Source organism: Barbus barbus (genome assembly GCF_936440315.1).
Source record: "Barbus barbus genome assembly, chromosome: 8".
Taxonomy (NCBI): domain Eukaryota; kingdom Metazoa; phylum Chordata; class Actinopteri; order Cypriniformes; family Cyprinidae; genus Barbus; species Barbus barbus.
This window is the reverse complement of record NC_136736.1, coordinates 28,423,887-28,447,641: the sequence shown is the minus strand read 5'-3', so window position 1 is coordinate 28,447,641 and position 23,755 is coordinate 28,423,887. Positions and strand designations below refer to the sequence as shown.

At 34.7% G+C, this 23,755-nt stretch overlaps 2 protein-coding genes across 2 annotated transcripts; one reads left to right on the top strand and one right to left on the bottom strand.

Moving 5' to 3' along the window:
* Positions 1-743: 743 nt before the first annotated feature.
* LOC306873865 (OX-2 membrane glycoprotein-like) lies at positions 744-3,321 on the bottom strand (the record flags this gene model as incomplete). Its single annotated transcript, XM_079423379.1, has 5 exons — positions 744-1,432; positions 1,536-1,634; positions 1,791-2,090; positions 2,828-3,169; positions 3,282-3,321. 5 exons carry the CDS (start codon positions 3,319-3,321, stop codon positions 1,398-1,400), a joined length of 816 nt encoding a protein of 271 aa, XP_079279505.1. The 3' UTR covers positions 744-1,397.
* Positions 3,322-9,865: 6,544 nt separating this feature from the next.
* LOC306873870 (mitochondrial pyruvate carrier 2-like) lies at positions 9,866-14,893 on the top strand. The gene is made up of 5 exons (XM_079423384.1): positions 9,866-10,080; positions 10,916-10,956; positions 11,704-11,788; positions 12,255-12,366; positions 14,222-14,893. The coding sequence occupies exons 1-5, from the start codon at positions 9,933-9,935 to the stop codon at positions 14,268-14,270; spliced, it is 435 nt and encodes a 144-aa protein (XP_079279510.1). The 5' UTR covers positions 9,866-9,932; the 3' UTR covers positions 14,271-14,893.
* Positions 14,894-23,755: the final 8,862 nt, after the last annotated feature.

Sequence of the window (23,755 nt, the reverse complement as noted above, 5' to 3'; positions counted from 1 at the left end):
GAAGCAAAAAGCTGCGCGAAACGGGTCTGTCATTAAGGTGTTTTTACTTTAAACTGTCGCTTTTGGTCCACTATCCATAATTATGCCTCCTCCAGTGGAAAAGCCCATCCCCTGTTGTCCTTTCGCATTAAAATCCACCAAGATATTTGTTTAGAACTGTTTTCATCTTTAAACAGTTCTTGGTCTGTAAACATTTCTCTCCTGATTTAGATGAGCCAGATTTTTATGTAAAGCCATAGGTTCTCATATTTTAGCTGGAAGTGAAGTTTTGAAATTAAAAATGTCTTAATGATGAACTTGCTTCTTATAAACATGCAGCCTTTTCATTTCACAAGATGTTAACTGATGGACTGGAGTCATGTGGATGCTTGTGGATTATTGTAATGTTTTTATTGGCTGTTTAGACTCTCATTCTGACGGCATCCATTCACTGCAGATGATTCATTGGTGAGCAAGTGATGTAATGCTAAATTCATCCAAATCTGTGCAGAATTTAAATCAACACCCAAGTGTGACTCACTGGAATGAGTGTCACTGGATATGCCCTTAAATGCATGTGACATGAGAAATGTCCTGTATTAATTAGTGCCAGAGCATGCCCAACACATATAAGAATGGGTTGTGAATATGCAAAGGATACAAAGGAATTTGAAAAGCAATGCATTCTCTAACAGTGATGAAAGCAATATTCTAATGCTATTTGTGGTGGGTTAGTCATCGGTGATTGATGATTCAGGAATGTACATCTGGATCCAACAAGAATATTTATTAGAGAACTTTGAGCATTATGGACAGGTGACCTGCAGCTTTGCTGAACAACATGTCAGTTTGTTGTAGATTAGTGGAAAGACATTTGAGTGCTATAACATTTTGTGGCTTGCAAATTTTCATGTCTGGCTCAGGGAGTTTCAGTAATGGATATGGACACCTATGGACTATACATAGTATAGATAAGAAGAATATATATTCAACAATGAAACCGTTGAAAACCCCACAAAATGCACAAATACAAAAGGTTTTGTATATACACACACAACAATAAATGCACAAAAACAAACAAATCTATTCTATATTCTGAATTGGTAAATAAATACAAAATGATTTACTGCTTAAAATTAAATTGAGCATATTACTCTACAGCTGTAATAGAATGATTTTAAATCTCACAACAATAAATAATACAGAATGTCAAGGTTGAAAGAACTTAAAGTGCAGACGCAAGATGTAGAAACTTTGGAGAAATGCAGAGGTTCTCAGGTGAACAGATATTATTTATACAATTATCTAAAAATTAGCTTATTCACAAATGTAAACATGAAGTGACTTTTATAGTAGCTGACAAAAGTAGCATCAGAAAGATTTATAAATTCTGAATAACGTAATAGTTTCGCAGTAGGTCAAGCCATACAAGCAGATTTGTGATGATCTTTATCTGAAACCAAAAAATTATAATAATGAATATACAAAATAATGCTGTTCTTTACATGACAATAAATATGGTGCTGATAGCTAGAGTGTAATATATTTCTGCTTACCATTTAACTTGCTGTGAAGATAGATGACGAAAATGACAATACTGATGATAATTAAGACCAGCGTCGGAATTATATAATTTCTTAATGTGACTTTATTCTCTGTGTAACAAAAATATAAATAAATAAATAAAATGTGTGTGTGTGTGTGTGTGTGTAAATAATTTTTTTATTTAAAAATATGCACATACAAAAAATTTTATCTTAATTCTGAAATTAACAATATTGCCACTGTTTGATTATTTGATTGTTAGTTACCTTTATAATCTTCATCAGACACATAGATTTGGTCGCTCTTCTCTATGCCGTCACTCTGAGCCACACATTCCACGTACTTCCCATGAAACTGTGACAGTGGAAGCGTGAGGTTGCTCGTAATGGTGGTTGAACTGTCTTTGTTGAGAGTTGTGAAATTACTTGGCCAAAAGTTGTTCAACTCTTTGCCTGCAGATTTCCAGAGGATAGCTGGAGCCGGTTTACCAGTGGCTGAACATGAGACTTCAACATTTGGATCAGAACTGGGTGCAGGATTCACTGAAGCTGTTATTTCTGATATACCTGCAAAAATACAAGCAACATAATGATTTAATTATGTACCTTTTTAATACCACACACAAAGACAATGGATAATTGGCTGCATGCACTCCTTTCATTTTTCTGGAACTGAAAACTGAGTGAAAGTTCCAGTTGCATCTTGAACACATTGTTTGGTCATGCATTGAGATGTGATTATTAGATAGATTTCTGAGTAACTTCTGATTCACACCATCCCTTACCAGTTTGGGCAAATCTGCATTATCTTGGATGAGATTGCTTGATTTTGTACACTTACTGTACACTTTACTGTCAAGTAACAGTTCTCAGGGTTGGTTTACTTTTTTACTTACAGTCTTTACTAAAAACAACTACTAAATAATTTCACTGTTATTGCCCTTCATTTAACTCACATCAGCCTTGTTTTCCCAATAATGTGGAATATTGTCATACTATATGGGGTAAGTTGTCACACTGGGAAGCTGCCATTATATAGCCTATTACAAGCCTTTAACTGCTTTTCAGACATTTCAAAACTGCAAAACATCAATGAAACACTTAATTCACATTTAAAATATAACATATGAATATAAAACCACTGTTTTGGCAAAAGCAAATTGTATAAAATTTTAAACTGAGATGCCCCAGTCCTGAAAACACTTAATTGATAATATATGCCCTTGTTAGCTGATCCTTGTTTTTTGACTCCAAACCTAAGAGAAAAGCTTTGTGACTTTCCTATTTGCAGGTATTTAACCTACCTTTAACAGTGAGGCACAAGGTTTGTCGTTTAGGTTGGAATGGATACACTTTGAAGGAACAAATGTAGCAAGCCTCGTCTTCAAATGTTGTGTTTTTGATCTTAATGGATGTTGAATTAACCGACGATGCTGTGAAAGTGACTTTTCCGACGTATTGATCATCCACATGATCCTTGAAGAGGTCACTGAATGTAGCCAGAGTTTGTACCGGTTCTGTGTCGCGCACCCGCTGCCAGGTGACTTGTTTGACCCCGGACGCCTCTGACAGCCCACAAGAGAATGAAGCATCCTGACCAAACTCAACAGCTGTGTCACCTTGTGCGACAATATCTGAAAGATAAGCTGTGGGAAAAAAAATGTTGTTATAAACCTCCTGCCACATCCATCCAGTTTAGAAACATCCAGCCAGAGCAGTGTCAGATTAAGCCATACGAGTAAGGAGTCAATTACCGACCTCCTCTGAAGAAACTTATAATGATCAGAAGACGAAGCATGATTGTCTGGCTTCGATCTATGAGTAGATATATATATAGCTTATCTGGGGGAATTTTCACTAGAAGGGGAATTTGAGAATACTGTTTATTTGTGATCAGGTTTGTTATTACAAACAAACTTTTGATTCAAATGAAAGTTATGAAGGTGCAAATTCTTCCTTCAGTTTTCTGTGAAAATATAACTAGTGAAAATAAAGACATGCATTCAGAACTACATTATTTTTGCATAAAATTCTAATAATCCCATTTACAATATTTTTGTGTAAACTGTCTTAAATATTAAGTTTTTCCCCAAAAATAAATTCATATTTAGTGCCTTCACCTAATGCACACATATATATCTGATGTGTTGTTGCACTCTTTATCTTTTGCTCGTTAGTAACATCGTTTGTGATCGGCTGTCTATCTATTCAGCTAACGTTACCTAGTAAATACTTTCATATCAGAAATTTCTAACAGGGTTATCCCGGACTTTCCACAGAAAAAAACACTTACACGTGACTCGTTACTAAAACACTTCCGCTATTATTCACGGTATGATGTTATCTCTCAATATCAGATAATATCCATGACTATTTTCACTAGTGCGTAAAAGCGAGTCATCTGTTAACAATGTAAATAAACCTCTGAAGTCATGACTGATATTTCACTGTAATTCCGGTGAAAAGGCGATGACTATTCCTGTGAAATACAAGCAGGAAGACCGCTGTCATTGTGTTTTCTTATGAAGAAGATCAGAATAATGCAGAACACAAACGCATTCACCATTAGTTTCACAAGAACGCGTGACACATGATAAGCAAATCAGCATCTCTGTTTAGTCCTGTCAAAATAAAAGCCGGCTTGTTTATGATTAAATTAGTATGCGCTGAAAAACTTCATGATCTATAGCTTTATTCTTCTGTTCAAAGTGTTGATGCTTGTAATGCATATTGATTTAACCGTAATGAAACTGATAATGAATACTGATTCACTGAGACTATAGCATTCTAAAGTGTACCAATATTCCCAGGGAAAACCTGGGAATCTTTCCATGTTAAACACCTGTAACAGTATTTGTGCATTATGTGTCTCAAACTTTGATATCAAATTTCAATATTTGTCTGCAACGGTTTAGAAATATTCCAAAAATGTATATTACAAATTATTGTCAAGTACAAAGAGTGCTGTTGTACCCGGCTTGCAACACTAATAGAAAACAAATTTAATTTAAATTTTGATTTATTTTGAATTTTGTGCATGCAATATTTTTACACAATATAGTGCCAAAAAAAAAAGTATTAACAATTCTAAAAAATATTGTGTCCAATTTTGTGGGTCCAGTAGAAAGTGTTACAATCTAGCATTTTATTTTTTTATGTATATGTAGCCTATGTGTATGTATTTAGGTGAAACAACATTTCAGTTTCGAGGCTGTGAAACTTCTACTGTCACCTCAGAAGAGTTTTCTTTTGCCAAAGTGTTTTTTGTTGTTGTTTTTATTATAATTAAATATAATATCTTATAACTGAAATATGTTTTTGTTAGTTTGTGCAAATTATGTCATAAAACATGATATATAAATTTAATTGTGCCTGAGATTAAACCTGCCATATTCTCAGTTTTTTTTTTCTGCTTATTTTGGAATTTTGGAAAATTCTAATTGTTCTGTTAAATCTTTGTAAAACTTCCCATTGCCATTTTGAACTTCCTCACTCTTAATTTTTTATTCACTTTAAGGGTTAGTTAAGATGGTACGATCAAGATTCAGGAATGATTACCATTCAAATATGGCTTGTTTTCCCCAAACAGAAATCATTACATAACAAGGTACTGTTACTGTTACTGCAGTGACATGTTTATTTACTGGTATCAAAAGGGAACTTCTCTCAAGGAATGAAACAAAAAAATACCAATGTATTACACCCGAGCAACAACCAACCACATATCACATGCAATTTATAAATGTGTGCATTGTTAATTTTTCAGTCAGGACATTATGTTCCTATTCACTAAGCTGGGTAAAGATGTGACCCACTCCCATGCTATAATTGGGAAAGTGAAATACAGTTACATTATGGTTTCGGTTAGTAACCGTATAGAGTAAATGAGTTTCACTTTATCTTGTGTAAATATAGCAAATTTGTCAAGGTAGTGTATTGCCTAATTAAGCAAAAGTTATGATTTCTAAAGTTCCTAGCATGTCATCAGTGTTGCAAACTAATTTTCAGGTAAAGTTGCTAAAGGCAGGACGATTTGTTGCTAAAAGTTGCTAAATGACATTGTGACATCATTGGGCGATGATGTCATTATGTAACCATGACACAAAACTGTATCATTGCATAGAATACACACTGAAATTACCCAAATCTCAGCAAAGAATATAACTTGAAATATGCTCATTTAGATTTGTTCATTAAAATAAAATATTTACAATTATTTGTAAAAGTAATATAAAAAAAATTGATACATTGAATCATTGAAAAGTGGCACATTTTTGAACAATTACATTTTAAGTATTTTCAAAATGACTAGTAAAACTACGCTATATTAACAATTAGAGTTTTAAGCCGTTCATTGGTAGTAAGTTAAATGCTACACTCTAAGGAAAGTCCATAAAAATAGGGCACAGTGAAGGCTATGTGTTATATGAAGAAATTTTCTGTATTAATTTTTCACTAGCATTTTACCTGTATTTAAAATTACACATTCTATTTTGATAGCTAGCTACAGTAGATGAGATAGATTGATTTTTGAGATAATATGATCAACAGTGTACCTGATTACCTGATTAGGTACAAACGAACAACTTTAGGCCCGGCTTAGTTTAAGCCAGGACTAGGCCTTAGTTAATTTAAATATTTAAACAACTTTTACAAAAATGCTTAAACATTATAGGTGTACATCTTGACACAGAACAATGACACTGACATATTTTAAGATATGTCAGAGCAAGATATTTTCAGTTGAGACAGCTCAAACATGCATTTTAGTCTGGGACTAGCTTAAGCCTTGTCTGTGAAACCAGGGGACAGTGTATCATTAATGAATTATTATTGAACAAGTGCAACTTGATTCACATGATGTGTGTACTGCTAGGCACCTCTCTCCAGTTCTCTACCAGCTGATGTGCTGCTTGGCTGGCTAGCTGTTCAATAATGTCTTCTTTTTGTGTGGAAAAATGCATGCCTTTTTAATCATTTGAGTCACTTTTCAAAAGTTGCTCAAATTTGTCAAATATATACATTTTTATAATAGCTAAATTTGTTGCTATGTGCTTTTCGGATAACCAGTTGCTGGAGTAGTTGCTAAATCTAGGAACAAAATTGAAAAGTTGGCAACAGTGCATGTCATAAATCAGTGCATTTCTATTACTTTGCCCGTTCTCTGTAGATCCCGCCCTCTCGCACGACACGATTGGTCGATTATGTGCCGTGCTTGCACGCTATTGGTCAAACTACTTTTCAATCATTACCTTTCAGCAACTAAGACGACGTATGGTCATTTTATTTTATTATTATAATTTTTTTAATTTGCTTCAAATGGACCAAAATTGTATTACTTAAGTAGTAATAATATTGCTCATTTAAAAAGAAAAGAGCGAGAGATTGCATGCCATTTCTTAATTAATTATTTAACCTGTTACCCTGCGCCCCTATTTTTGAGCATTTTGTAAAAAACGATATAACCAAATAAAAATGTCTGTAGCTCTTGAACCCTAAGGTCTATATTTAAAAATCTGGTGTTGTTTGAAACTAGACACTTGATCCTTTGTTACTCTAGAGTCATAATAACTCAAAATTAGTATAGCAATAGAGTAAAACAAGGTAAAATATACATGAAATTGACTCGCGATATGTTTTAATGAAGCTCACTAAGGGAAAAATGGATGAGACTTTCATGCCAAAGGCCTGAAAACACCATAAAGATAAAGCTGAACATCTGACCATGTTTTGATTCAAATTTGAGGATGATACTCCCAAAAATGTAGTTTCTGTAAGCTTTTATTTAAAAAAAATCTAGGCGTCCTTTCAAAAAAGCCATTTGGAGACCCCAAATAGACACTTTGTAAACAAATGTCCAAATGAGTCAAAACTACATAATACATATATGTATATCAATTCAGAACTGCTCTGCCCACCAAAACACACAATAAAAAACTATTTCTGAACAGCATTTGTAGTGCTGACTCATTTAGTCATTTGGTTAGTCTACAAATGGCATTTTTGAAAAAAAACGCCTAAATATTTCCTGAAATAAAATATGAAATAATAAATTTTTTATAGGTAAAGACTTACAGAAAGTACATCTTTATGGTATTTCATTTCAAGAAAAGCTTTGGAAAAGTCATTTGGATATTTTATTTCAAGAAAAGTCTAGGAATCCTTTCAAAAATGCTATTTAGAGACTCCATAAGACACTGCATACTACATATGTATATCAATTCAGAACTGCTCTACCAATGAAACCACAAAAAAACACAAAACTATTTCAGAATTTGAACATAACTAAACAGTCTTTATTCTGAACAATTCCAATAATGAAAACAGTGAACCAAAACAGATTTGATCATTTTTGAACTAGTGAAAACACAAAACATGCAAAATACATTGTTTTTACAACATTTGTATTTTTTATTTATTTTATATGGTGAATATTATGAATATTACTATTTTACTAATATAGTAATAGATTACTATTACTAATATTACTAAATAATAATAAAAAAAAACTATTTACAGTATTTACAGTGGAGGAAGACGCTCTAGCAGCCACTAAAATATATTTTTTTCTGACCATCTGGATTCACCAGACCTCTGAAAAGACAGGGAAGAGTGAGAGAAAAAGAGTGAGAAAGTGTGTAAGCAAAACAAATCAAACTTGCAACACTGTTTACATTTTGTACACACACACACACACGCGCGCACGCACACACACACAATAACCGGGACATACCCACAAACAAACACACCCACCCACCCACACGAACAAAACTCATGTAATCCCCTCATATTATCCCTCTCCGTTGTCATTTTTAGAATCTAAAACAGCTAACATGAAACAAAAGCTGCAAATACATGATAAAGACACATAAACATTCAAGAGGAGGGTGGAGACACTTACGTGCTAATGCTATCCACGCTTCCCAGCGATCTCAGCGCGTATTCGGCTACTAAATTAGCCATTTTTCTCCCCACGTCCTCCAAAACACCACCAAACGCCACAGAAACACTTCTCAAGTCGAAGATCCACGATGGAGAGATTCAGATGTGAGCTTTGGACAACATCTGTTCGCTGATAGCCAGTCTGTGTAGCGCTGCGACGCCATTATGTGTACGCTTCATGCGTAACCCGAGAGCGCACGAAAACACACGGACAATACGCCGAGCTATTCTCTAAACAATCTTACGTAAACTATTCAAACTGTCAATCACTTTAAACGTCCTTGTGGTTGGCTAACACTTCCATCCATCAAAACTGTGCTGGCGAGGCATTGGCTGGGTTCAAACACCCCTATTGTGATGTGTCCGGATTGACACCTCGCTGACCCATTCACGGACGCGCTTACTGTCCCGGGTTATAACAGCTCCTGCGATTGAAGGAGAGAGACGAGGGAGGGCTATTCTTACTCGGAAGAGACGATTCTGCTGGAAATAGATGGCGTTTCAAAGCTGGAATACGAATTATAATCGATATTTATTGGAAAATGGACGCTATCGATAACTATAACTCGAATCGCTTATGTAAACAAAGGAGGATCTATCGTGTTTTCCCCTATTTTTTCGTTGTTTTGGATTAAAAAGTGGATGCATTTTGAAGAGTGGACCCTTCTCTTGAAATGTATGCTGGTGTGTCTTGGAATAGTCTGAGCTGACCAGCGCTATTGGCGATCAAACGTGAGTACTGCGGTTCGCTTTGTTCATTTTAAATGGCCGGTCTTTCAGCATTTCTGTTAACCCTTTCCTCTCTGGTGTATTGATTTCAAAAACAAGCTCACATCGTTAATCTTGAGTGTTTTAGCTTTCAAATGATATATAGTTAATGATAATTGATTGAATATTGTTCTAAAACAAAGGTAATAAAAAGTCCGACCACGCCCGACCACGCCCTTCCGGCCCGCCCGCGGGCCGATGCGGGTTAACAGGTTAAAGACTTTAACCAAAGATGAGCCGTTTCTTCAAATGTTTTCTATCTTCACCCGGTTCGTTTTCACAAGCCAAACCGGTTTCTTGTCTATCGATTGGGCCGATAGTGACATCTGCTGGACGGAAGCCCTTAGTAGCCTACTTTATGATCACGAGCACCAGTGCAAGCGCTTTAATATTACACCAGACTGTTAGTTACCTATTAATAGACCATATTTTCCTTGAAGAGGTCCAACCAGCCCATTTTAGAATAAACGTAGGGTCATTTATTTAATCATTCATTCAATCGCTTCTCACAATATTTCACAATAGATCAGTCTCACGTGCATCTTATTGTTTGTGTTTCCTTAAGCTCGCTGGCAACCAAAACGTGTTTTTGGTGATGATGACATTGTGATATGTCGGAGGGTGGAGAGAGAGAGAGAGAGAGAGAAGGCGCGCGCCGAATAACCTCCTATAGACCGCGCGCTTCTGTCACTGCAGTGCATGAACATGAGCAGCGGCAGGCTTTATTCACGACTGCAATCATGTCGTTTTTATTCCGGTGGTTTCAGAGCGACTTATCACCGGACCCTGGACAGGATCGAGTTAATGCTGCCGCCTAAATTAAGACCTCTCTACAATCATCCTGCTGGTAAAGACATTACTCTGCTCCTGTCTGAAGAAATACACTAGCAGTCGGTCATTGCCAAATATTGCAATGATATTCTAATCTAATTTTTAAGCGTTTATATAATTAGGCCTTGCATATATGTTGCATCTCAATTCTCTTTTCTAGGTGATCTCCACAATATGATCCATGTTATTTTTCTCAGCCATACTTTGGTGGTCCCCAAAAATAATTCAGACACTTGAAGGACAATTAAATGCAGTAGACATTAAATGCATTATTTATTTTAACGAATGAAAGCACAAACACAATCATGCAAAAATGTCATAGATACTAAAAAAAAATTGAGTAATTCTGTAAACTACTTGCCACTCTGTTAGTGCTGAGAAAAGCTCTAGCTTTTTCTGTTTGCAGATGCAGTTGGTTTTAGATCTTTAAATAAATGCAATTTATTTCAGATATTTTAAGTGTTTAAGTAAGTAATTTTGGACCGTTTGAATGAGCTAGTCTTATGTGAAGTCCCAGTGATGTATCTGTTGTTGAAAGGTCTCCATCATCACTACCTAGACCTGATGGAGACAATGGTGCCTGCAGTATGTGCTGTTGAAGCTAAAGTTTAATTTACTGTGTAAACACGTTGGACATTACTTAGCCGACTCTTAACACCTCCTGCTCTGACTAAAAGATGGTTTCTTATCATATACTGCTGCATGATGTTTGAAGGTGGATCATATCTGCTCCCAAGCCTTTTTCCACTAGTGTGTTCTTAATTTTTGTGGAATTCAAAGCATTTTTTTTTTTAAAGTGTAGCACTTGCCATAATTTCTAACAGAATCTTTTTTTTTTTTTTTTTCCTCAGGGCCAAAGACGGTTTTCTTCTGGGCACCTGTTTTTAAATGGGTGAGATGAGATTTGTTTGTTTTCTCACAGCTGAAATGGTCAGATATAAAAATACATCATCACATCACGTCTTGTGTTTTGACATGGTAGCAGTTCAAAGGCTAGATTGTATTGGATGTTTGTGTTTGACTTGATTATAGAGAATGCAGTGAAAATGACTAGTTACAGTAAGGAATAGCTCATCATTTACTCGCCCCCATGCATTTAAAAACCCACTCTTTCTTCTGTGGAACATAAAATTTGCAGAATGTTGCTTTTTTTTTCTATACAAGGACTATAGGCCTACCTGGCATAGTTCTTGCTTTGGTGACCATACCAGGCTTAGATTTTCAAAGCATTCAGTAATTAGCAACTTTAATATCACTCTGTTTCTCACACAAAACAATCATATGGCTTCAGAATATTGGTGTTGAAGTCAAATGTACTACTTTTTTTGTCCTCTTTTGAGCTTGACAGACCCTGGTCTCCACATAATTTTATTATATGGAAGAGTGCAACTCTTTTGTGTTCTGTGGAAGACAGAAACTCATACAGGTTTGAAAAGGCATAATGGCGGTAATGATTTTTGGATGAACTATCCCTTTAAGCAAAACAAACACATAGCATTATGCAAATTGGCAGCACATATTTTGCAATTTGAAATGTTGTAATGCTGTGTTGAATGCAATCATATCATGGATTTATTTAGCTGCTGATCAAGGCCTTCGAGCAAGGTCACTCTTGGATGCTCTTTCTTTCCTCTTGCAGGGTTTAGTTGCGGCTGGATTCTCTGATATGACCCGGCCACCAGAAAAGCTCAGTGTCTCTCAGTCCTGCGTCATTACAGCCACAGGTACTTGTGTTAATGTGCGACAGAGAGTTTGTCAAGATTTATCTACATCAGTAGCTGTTGTCAGTGTCCTGTATATGAGAATATATCATCTAAAGCCTCATCGTAACCTGAGACTAGTGTGGCTGAAAATAGAAGCTGAAATGAACCCAGGAAACTAAATATCTGAGCAGTATATCCTATATGACAGTCAAGAAAATATTCTCTCTCGATCTGACTCTGAATGAGAGCATTTCTGAGACTGGTAGTCTTTTTTATTAGCATAACTGTTCTCATACTAGATTCAGCAATTCACATGATCTTGGCCTAAGTTTTGACCTATATAAGTACCAACTTACTAAGACTAAGGCCTTAACCCACTTTGCTCACAAAAATAGTTGATTCTGCAATGTGATTTTTATTTAAACACAGCATTGTTTAATGCAAATCTCTCTCTTTTTCTTTTTCTTTTTTTTTTTTCTCTCTCGAGGAATCATTTGGTCAAGGTACTGCTTGGTGATCATCCCAAAGAACTGGGCTCTGTTTGCTGTGAACTTCTTTCTGGGCATGTGTGGAAGCATCCAGCTCATGAGAATATATAGGTTAGTCATTACGAGTTCTGTTCTAAGGTCAGCTTTGTTTACTACCATCAGTCAATACACAGAGGTGACGAGCTTAGTGGAGTAGGGTTAAGTTGAAATGACTTTGAGTTCAGTGGTGTAGAGTTCAACAAGATACTGACAAAAAAACACGATTGAGCTGTTAAAGCAGACAATATAATCCTAAATACATTAAAATCAAATAGTTTATTTATTTTGTATTTAGAAGTATTTAACTGCCAGAAAGTCTGGAATGATCTCATTTGGGGTGGTAGGATCAAAAAAGCTACTACAGTTACAACATCTCTTTAATTCGATTTTTATAAAGTCATTTGAATTATTAATTACCATTGCTGGCAGTTTGACTCCAGAATTGTTGTTTTTTTAATTAAACCTCAAATACGTCTTGTTACGTATTGTTTTCAGACTACAAAACGCCTTTTATCAAAGTTGTCTTAGGCATACACCATATTTACTACCAACATTTACTTTTGTTGGCAGACATTGTGTATCAAAAGGGTGTGTTTCAGTTCAGTCATTGTTTATTGGTTGATCCCATGTTATGAATTATACGTTTTGCAGTTGCGTTAAATATTTTTGTATTTAAATATTAAAAAAATGTATTCAAATTTAAATGAAATATTTAAAATAGTTTGTAGACAAATTTTTATTTATTTTATTTTTTCATTTTTGTTTTTAAATTTGTAAATTGATCACTGATTCCTTACATTTTTTAATTCTACTATGCACACATATGTGACCCTGAACCACAAAACCAGTCATAAGCTATAGTTATACAACATCTGAAAGCAGAATAAATAAGCTTTTCATTGATGTATGGTTTGTTAGGATAGGACAATATTTGGCCGAGATACGAGTATTTGAATATCTGGAATCTGAAGGTGCAAAAAAATCTAAATATTGAGAAAATTGCCTTTAAATTTGTCCAAATGAAGGTTTTAATGTATATTATTAATCAAAAATTAAGTTTTAATATATTTACAGTAGAAAATTTACAAAAAATATCTGCAAGGAACATGATCTTTACTTCATATCCTAATGATTTTTGGCATAAAAGAAAAATCGATAATTTTGACCTATACAATGTGTTGTTTGCTATTGCTACAAATATTCCCGTGCTTCTTTATGACTGGGTTTGTGTTCCAGGGTCACATATTACAAAAACACTGCAGTTCAACTTACACAAGCTATTACAGCATAGTCCAGAGATGGGAACACTGGCCCTTGAGATCCACTGTCCTTCAGAATTTAGCTCTGTCCCTAGTCAAACACATCTGCCTATAATTTTAATGTAGTGACTTTGGTTTTATTTTTTCAGTTGTGTTTGAATAGGGATGGAACTGAACTCTGCAGGACAGTGGATTTGAGGGTCAATGTTGCTTATGCCTGGCATAATTATTTATGGTAAACAATGGTATATGAAATCAATTGTATTTGAAACATATTCTGTTTATGTACATAAAAAAAATTAGATATTGGTTATGGCTATATATATTATGGCCACCCACGAGCATAAATGCAGTTGGTGGAGATTGTGAAGGTGCCCTGTAATTGCAAATTACATGAGTTTTATGAGAAAGGCTAAGTGGCTTTTATACAGTATATCCACATCTGGTAAGTCCAGTGGAAGACGAATTGGAGGTAATGGAGAGTTTAGCATAACAGTTGTACAGTTGTAGAGTGGAGAGTTTTGTTCTTTGTTGAATTTACTACGGCATATATATTCCCAGCAACCTATTGTGTTCCTTCAGCACCTGCAGTGCTTTGGCTAAACAATTATGCATTTAAAAGATTTGACGCCCCTTGTTTTTGTGTGTGTGTGTGTGTGTGTGTGTAGGTACAACCAACAACTCAAGCAGAAAGAAGAGGAAGTGCAGCAGTCTTGAAGTGCCACTTATTCTGACGAGTGGAGCGGTGAATTTTTGCTGTTACTGTAAAAGCAATGAATCTGCATTTTGCACACATCAGTCATGTTATATAGATCAAACAAATATGCTCTGTCTGTGTAAAATAGGGATTTGTTTTTAAGCACTTCATATTCATTCCACATTTTATCTTGTAAAATTGTGAAATAATATTGATTGTAATTCACATGTTCTTGATTGTATATTGTAGTGTGTGTTGTCTGATCCATAGTTAATATTTCTACAATTACTCAGTTTTAAGGGGGTCATATCATAAGAATAAGAATAAAAAAAGTTACTGGAGGTGTGCCTACGTTGTTATAAATGTTGCCTAGATTGTGTAATGTTTTATTTTCTGTGCCAAAACAGTCACTGTTGAAACAACTATTGAAAAAAATAGTTTTTCAAAAACAAACAAAAAAATTTAATCCATAGAATTAACTGTATATATTTTGTTATTGTGCCTTTAAGAAACGTTCTTTGGCTTCGCTTACTCATAGGCTGCGTTTGCTGTTGCTGTATCTAATAAAGATTTGTCTTCCTACTAAGGCTGTCAAACAATTAATCGCGATTAATCACATCCAAAATAAAAGTTTTGTTTACATAATATATGTGTGTGTGTACTGTGTATATTTATTATGTATATATAAATACACACACATATGCATGTATATATTTAAGAAAAACATGTTATGTTTATATTATAAATATATTTATATATAATATAAATATTTTTTAATTATATGCTGTATGTGTTTATATATATATATATACATAATAAATGGGCACAGTACACACACACATATATTATGTAAACAAAAACTTTATTTTGGATGCGATTAAACGTTTGACAGCACTACTTCCTACATGATGCATGATGTTTTGCATCGCAATAAAATAATCTGTGCTAAAATGTGCCACAAAAAATGACTAAGATCAAACTGAAATGTTATGTTATGGAATGTTTTTCTCACAATGTTTTTCTATTATAGTTTTTTTTTCTCAAAGGATTAAGGCATAATTTGATTCCTCATGATATGACCCCCTTAAAATCCAACATAAAACTAACAGTCATTTGATAAAACTAACATTCTATTGCACTGTATAGGCTAAATTGCTGTTGCATTTTTTGCATTAGATACTGAGATCAGATGAACACATGTTTTGGGCGAAGGTCATTACCTTGTGACACGCAGGAACAGATAGACTTTGCCTTTTATATGGACAGAGCAGACACACAATGATAGATAGAACGTTAAAGGGATAGTTCACCCAAAAATGAAAATTCTGTCATCATTTATACTCACCCTCAAGTATTTCCAAACCTGTATGAATGTATTTGTTCTGCTGAACACAAAGGAAGATATTTTGAAGAAAGTTTGTAACCAGGCGCTTTTGGGGCACCATTGACTTCCAAAGAAGGAAAAGAAAAAAATACTATGGAAGTCAATGGTGCCCCGGAACTGCTCTGTTTCCCACATTCTTCAGAATATATTCCTTTGTGTTCAGCAGAACAAAGACATTCATACAGGTTTGGAACTACTTGAGGGTGAGTAAATGATGACAGAATTTTCATTTTTGGGTGAACTATCCCTTTAATACTAATGTCAATGTACGCATTTGTTAAATTAAAGTCAAAATAACATGGATTCATAGCACAAAAGTCATTTTGTAATCTCACATCTTTGTATTTTGAGTCTGCAGTGCAGCTGCATCATCCTACGCTGGGCTTTAATAAAAAAAACTTAAGGGTCATTAAGCAGCATACACTTCCAGACTCTCTCTTCTTCTGCTGCTAAATCAGGAATCAAGGGTGTATGGCAACCACATGCACTACTTTGTTCCCTTGTGCTAAATTAGACCTGTTAATCCCCTTTAAACCTGTTTTCAGTGTATCCTACATGCTGACTCTAAATCAAGCAGGCAAGGCATTGAATCATCCGTCTTGTCTCAAAAATTAGACGTCACCCCTGCAGCCCACACTCTTGTCAGATGTGAACAGCATAGAATAGGAATTCTGTGTTCTTGTGCTTGCTGCAGGCATGTATGAGTCATTTATGAGATTTATGAGTAGCAGTTTACAAAAAACGTTTCATTTATTAACATTAGTTAACTACAGTAGTCAAATTGAACTTTCAATGAACAATAATTCTACAGCATATTATTTTTAATTAAAGGAATAGTTCACCCAAAATTTCTGAAAATGTACTCTCCCTTAGGTCATCCAAGATAGATAAGTTTGTTTTGGCATTTAGCATTGCATCACTTGCTCACAAATGGATCCTCTGCAGTGAATGGGTGCCATCAAAACAGCTCATAAAAGCATCACAATCATTTACATAGAGAACGTAGACCACTTTTTTTCAATTTTGCTTTAGAACTTTAATAGAAGACTGCTGCAATAGAAATATTGTTACATATACGCACGTTGCTTGACAAAGACTGTTAAATGCAATTGATTTATAATGATGTGGATCCATATGCTAAATAGATCTGCTTTAAAATGTTATTATCTCTTTAAGAATGAAGGACTCGTGCTATGAGAAAAGAGTGGGTTTATGTATTTCGGACTTCGTACCCATTCACCTGACTTGAATGCCTCCTCTGTATTGAAATAGTTGGCAGTTGTGAGTGCAAATAATAAAGTAAACATTAAGAGAGAGAACAAGTCTTGTGAAAGTCTCACTCTTACTTCCATGCTGTTAAAATGGGTCACATTTAATGAATAATTGCAAATGCAACTGTAAAGATGATCATTATTATTATTTTGTTTTTATTTTTTTTACTTTATGTAGTTATGCACTTGAAGGGTACAAACAGACACGTGACCATGAACAAAATATATTTAATTGACAATTTTCTTATAGGACATGCCATAGCTATTGTTTACTAATTTTATTTTATACATTTGCAAATTCTATTTTTAATCAAATATTTTTCATCTTTTATCTAGTTTTTTAGTAAAACAAGGTCAGTTTAAAATAGCTTTAACCCTTGCTTGCCTTTAACTTTTGTGAAATTTTAATTTGATTCGAATGTACTGTTTACAGTGTAAATGGCAATTTGTAGCTAATTTGAAGCAGACAGTAAAGTACAGGTGTAATGCCATAAAAGTCATGTTTAGTTTTAAGAAAAATGTAATGTAAAGTCGGCAACACCACAGCTCCAAAAGTATCAAAAATGTATTTAAAATTTTTTCGCATATAGTTTTTAAAATATATTTTTGATACTTTTGGTGCTTTGGTGTTGCCGACTTTACATTTAATTTTTCTACTTGTTTTTTTAGTTGAGCACCCATTTAAGATTGATGTGCGTGCTTTTGTTTGCATTTTTATGTTTAGTTTTAAGAACATGTTGCTTTTGATCTAGTGTGTGTGCGCGAAACATGCTTGCTTTATAGAGCGGCATGGCAGGTGTCCAAAAGTTAAATTGTCATTCCCACAATCTCATTGTCATTGTGATGTCATCTTCATTTTTACAAAACATCGCTTTTACTTGCTGAATTATACAATAATACAATATTTGAATAATATAGCTACTCATCATCAATGACTTCTAGTAATAGCTTTATATTGTATGGCCATTTATGATTTACTTGTTATTCATAATGTTTAATAGGATTAGTTAGCCTAATTTAGCTCGACATATTAGTCGATATTAAGCTTACACTAGCCTATCTTAACCTAACAGATTAAATAAAAAAATGGAAAATAATAAAAATTCTTTTTAAACTCCTTTTCAGTTTTTTGTTGCCTTGGTAACGTGACCAACCCATCATCTCCTGCTTTCAAGGTCAAGCCTTAAATTGCTGCAGTGGCAGTTCCAATTCATCTCAGTGACATTTGACACTCTGTTCCATTCTCTTCTCTGTCTTCCTCTGTCTTTTTTCCACACTGATGCATTAGAGATACAGAAATACAATTCTTTCTCAGCATATTTGAAATATATGTTGCTGTATATAAAGTATTCTGTCATGTTAATAAGCTGAAGTCACAGGTTCACTGGCTCCAAAAATAGCATGGCAATCTGCATGCAAAAGTGTGTGTGTGCCGCAACCATAAGGTAGATGTGCTTATCCCACCTGGTTTCCCGTGCTTTTTTTCCATGTTGTAGCTAGGAGCCGTGCACGTGTTTGCACGTGTGAGTTTGGTGGGGGTGCGAGGGGGATGGTGCATGAGACAGGAAGAGCAATAGAGAGCGCTGTTCTCTAAAGGACGAATGCAGACACAGCAAATAATACAGTGTGAAGGGCACTAGAAAATGCCACTCGATCTCACAGCACTAAAGGCAAGAGACCACTTTATCCTGAAGAACCTGAGCTAATACATTCTGATTCAAAATGTAGATATATCTATAAAATAAGAACATGTGTGAATGAGAAGTAACAGAAACTGGGAGCCATATGCTTGATATGAATAAATTAGCTTACCCTTGTCCATGCCACTGGGGACAAGAGCTTATTTGAACTTCATTATTTTGGGATTATTTTATGACTCATGCAAATTTAACTTGATTGCAAAATCCCTTGATTATATTGTCTATGTGCTATTTAAAGTGACAGATCAAATAAAATTGAAAAGTAATTTACTTAACCTTACAGTATGTTGTTCCAAACCTTGCGTGAAACACAAAAGTAGATATTTGGCACAATGTCCAAGCTGCTGTGATAGTGAATGGAGACCATGTAAATGATGCTAAAAATATTATTTTTTCATTCAGCAGCAGAAAAGGAGTCATACAGGTTTGTAACAAAATGAGGGTGAGTAAATGATGACAGAACTATTATTTTTAGGTGAACTGTCCCTTTAATATAGAAATAGCTGGAAGATATTGTCGTGCACAAGTTTATCTCAATGTCACTGTAAGGAACTAAAGTGTTCCTCTATTACAGGAGTTCTTTGTGGTTTCAAGTACCCACACAATTGTTCTAAAGAGGAAGAACTGGTCTGTTTTGTCATGGTGATTTGAAAGCTGTTGTAAACATGTTTTGACAATCCATTGTTTAAATAATTTCCAGAATGCACACTGTAGCAAATGAAGACCTGCATTGAGAAAAAGCATGCATAGTAACGTTAAATGCTGAACTAAGTGCACACTATGGCCTTACATGACCCTGCACATAATTTACCACTGGAGGGTGCCACAAACTTTTCCCCCTGCAGGCTGAGGTGAATGGAAAGGATGAGTTCCCGGATGTCTGAAATCTAGGTGAGCATTATGGGTACACCAGGGGTGTCAAACTGAGTCCCTGGAGGGCCACAGCCCTGCAGAGGTTTGTTCTAACCCTGCTCCAACACACAAATCATGAAGTTTTCAAATAAGCCTAAAGGACTTGATTAGCTGGATCAGGTGTGTGTTGTAATTAGGGTTGCATCTAAACTCTGTAGGGTTCCGGCCCTCCAGGAACTGAGTTTGACACCCCTGGGGTTCACAGTTTCTCAAAAGTTACCATAAAGTCCTGTCAAATGATCTAAAGAAATTTAAAGGGGACCTATTATTCAAAAATCACTTTTATAAGGTGTTTGAACACAGTTGTGGGGCCGCAGTGTGTGAAAACAACCAGCCTATAATGTTAAAAATCCACCAACTCATTTTTTTTATAAAACAAATAAATCATAAACAGTCTCTCCAAACGAGCTATTTCAGATTCTCCCTCTGTTCACGTCACCAAGGGGAAAAAGTCCTGCCCATTTGTGACGCTCTCTGCCCTATTAGCATAACACACTCAAAACAGCGCGTTTTGGCTCACACCCTAAAAGTGGCAATTTTAACAAGCTATAAAAATGTTGTCTGTGGGGTATATTGAGCTAATACTTCACATATACGCTCTGGGGACATCAGAGACTTATTTTACATCTTGTAAAAAGGGGCATAATAGGTCCCCTTTAAGATATATTTAATTATTGCAATGCTTATTACACCATTAAAAATCGAGTCATTATAGTAGATACAAAAATTCAAAATTTAAATAAATAAATTGTAGGACTAAAAATTAATTTGCTCTATTTAATGAACACAGGATGTAGCAGGCAGCAAAGTATACATTCTGCCTTTTGAACTATGAACAGCCAAATTAATCTTAGTATGCAATCACTGGTAGAACAGTAGTTCTGTCAGGACCACTATTGTCAAAGGTAATTGACAATTAGCATACAGTTTGGACTGGTGGTATGGTTTTGTTCAGGCAAAAACTATTTGCCCATCCACGCAGCCTAGCATGGATAAGAGCAGGGAAAGCAGTGATAACACCCTTAGGGTAAACAGAACGGAACCAAATGTAGCAGATATGATTTATTTTCTTAATGACAATTTAATGTAACAACATAATTCAAGATAAAGGGGTCATATTCAATAAGGAATATCAAAAGGCCAAGTCCTGACGGTGGACGAAAAAAAAGGAGCTGGGGATGGAGGAGGATTTAATGTCTACCTGATAAAATACCTGATAAAAAATTCCCATGGAGTTTAATAATTTCAATACATTTATATGACTCTTCCAGGTTAAATTAAGATACGCATACAGTATGCTTGTTTTTCAAAATGGTGGAACCCTTGTCCTTCAAAGAGAAAAAAAGATGTTCAACATATTTTAATGTTTGTTATATTATATTATAAATCATCTCAAGTCATCTTGATGTCCCCTGGTTGAGAATCACTGTGGTGGAGCCTGTAAATCCGTTGCCTTTTCAGTAGGGTTAAATTAATGTATATCCGAAGGAAATTGACAATCTTTAGAAAAGTTTTGATGGCATTTTCTTAATCTTACCTCTGTTAAAGGAATAGTTCACACAAAAATGAAAATTCAGTCATTAATTACTTACCAAACCTGTAAGACCTTCGTTCATCTTCAGAACACAAATGAAGATAAATTAAGATATAATCCAAGAGCTTTCTGACTAGGGGTGTGCTCAAAATATCGATTCTTAGATACATACCGATATAATAAAAAAAGATACAGTATCGATATTCTAGCCCTAAGTATCGATACTCCGCCCAGCCATTAGGGGGCGCAGCGGCGCCCGCGAGTTTCAAAAAACTCATGGAAAATGTTAAAGCAAGATGTAGCATTTAAGTGATTTCATAGTGAAATATGTTATGGCAGTACATGGTGTCACAAAAAAGAATTATAAGAAGATTTAATAAGAAGTTAAGAATAATAATAAGAAGATTTTGTGCTTGTGTGAGCTCAGACTGTACCCTTGGAAAGTTAAATGTTGACTTGTGGTAATTTCCAGATTAATACAATTTGTGTACAATTAATCAGAGCACTTAAAGTTGCACATATTTAAGCAAAATGCACTATGTTATAATGCACTTCAGGGCTCGACAGAGCGAGCATTTCACTCGCATTTGCGACTAAAAATAGATGTGTGCGAACTGGAAAATGTATTTAGGAGCGCAAGTGCGAATACAAAACAAAATACAAAACAGCCTAACTTATACAGTAGCCTATAACAAACGTATTAATTTATTCTGTTTATTTTTGGAAAAATTGCGATGCAGCCTCATATGATTACTTTAGAACTTTAAAAAGGCAACGGTTTAATTTAAATGAGCACAGATGAGAAGAAAAGCGGAGCGAGTTAATGTGAAGACGCGCTGAATGACGCACATTCGCCACTAGAGGGCACTGCCGTTACCCCGGTAACCCAGTAAACAAATCAGCTGCGCTATTTTCCTAAAACTGTGTAAATAATGTTTCACACTCAGTCATTTAGATATTTATATTCGCTTTAATCTTCACAATAGCCTCAAATAATTCTTACTTAAAGACTTAATGAGCTATTTATTTTCAAACATTGTTTCTAACCTAAAACATGGCCCATCCACTGATCTATAATAGAGAACAGTGGGCCTATCTATACATCAACGACTGATTCGTTATTATTGTTCAGTAACACAAGTTACATTAGTTAACATGAAAAAAACAATGACTGCATTTATTAATAATGCTCTTAATTTCAACTTTTAATAATACATTATAAAATCAAAAGTTGTCTTAATATAATTCAATGGAGCTAACATTAACTAACATAGTTGTATTTTTTATTAATCAACATTAACAAAGAATATTAACTACTGCAACAATTAGCTATTGCACATTTTTAGTTAATGTTAACCTGCTTTAACTAATGTTAACAAATGGGACCTTACTTACCTATTGTTCTTTCGTTCATTTGAACAATCTTTTGCACTCTAATCTTGAAACACTTGTTTACTTTATATTTTTATGTATTTTTTATAAAAGTCTTTTAGTAAATTATCTTTAATAAAGTGATTTAACCTGTTAGGACGACAACACTTTTTTTCACTTAGAAATTATATATTGTGATTTAAAAACAAAAACATATACCGTGACAAAAGCTTCAATGATTATTGTGAAAATTTTATACCGACACAGTTTAATAGGATTATAACTAATTACATAATTAGCCTATTAAATAGTGTCTGAAGTAAAATTATTTAAAAACCTTGTGTACTTTCTGTATTCTGATAAATTAAATAATGGTGCTTGTAAATGTCTCTTTGTATCCCCTTATTAAGCTAAAACACCTAATTAGAAAAATTTGCATTGCGCCCCTAAATGTTTTTAATGCGCTCCTAAATTTTTTGACTTAGGAGCACATGTGCTCCTTGGGGAATAGGTAAGCGTCAAGCCCTGCACTTTTGTCTTCAATAAATTGAAGAAAAATGCAGAGTTGTGTTTGTTGAGTAAATGTGTTCAGCATTAACTAATTGGCTCTGGCCCATGTATTTTTATTGAATCGTATCGAATCGTGTCACATTGTATCAAATCGTATCGAGACAGCTCTGTATCGAGGTACGTATCGAATCGTGACCTGTGTATCGAGGTATGTATCGTATCGCCAGGTTCTCCAAGGTATACAGCCCTATTTCTGACCCTCCATAGACATTAACCTGTTACCCTGCGCCCCTATTTTTGAGCATTTTGTAAAAAACGATATAACCAAATAAAAATGTCTGTAGCTCTTGAACCCTAAGGTCTATATTTAAAAATCTGGTGTTGTTTGAAACTAGACACTTGATCCTTTGTTACTCTAGAGTCATAATAACTCAAAATTAGTATAGCAATAGAGTAAAACAAGGTAAAATATACATGAAATTGACTCGCGATATGTTTTAATGAAGCTCACTAAGGGAAAAATGGATGAGACTTTCATGCCAAAGGCCTGAAAACACCATAAAGATAAAGCTGAACATCTGACCATGTTTTGATTCAAATTTGAGGATGATACTCCCAAAAATGTAGTTTCTGTAAGCTTTTATTTAAAAAAAATCTAGGCGTCCTTTCAAAAAAGCCATTTGGAGACCCCAAATAGACACTTTGTAAACAAATGTCCAAATGAGTCAAAACTACATAATACATATATGTATATCAATTCAGAACTGCTCTGCCCACCAAAACACACAATAAAAAACTATTTCTGAACAGCATTTGTAGTGCT

Coding starts and splice junctions, on each gene's coding strand:
- LOC306873870 (XM_079423384.1), top strand. CDS start 9,933: ATGAACATGAGCAGCGGCAGGCTTTATTCACGACTGCAATCATGTCGT. Junction 10,081..10,915: donor TCTCTACAATCATCCTGCTG/GTAAAGACATTA, acceptor TTTTTTCCTCAG/GGCCAAAGACGGTTTTCTTC. Junction 10,957..11,703: donor GGGCACCTGTTTTTAAATGG/GTGAGATGAGAT, acceptor TTCCTCTTGCAG/GGTTTAGTTGCGGCTGGATT.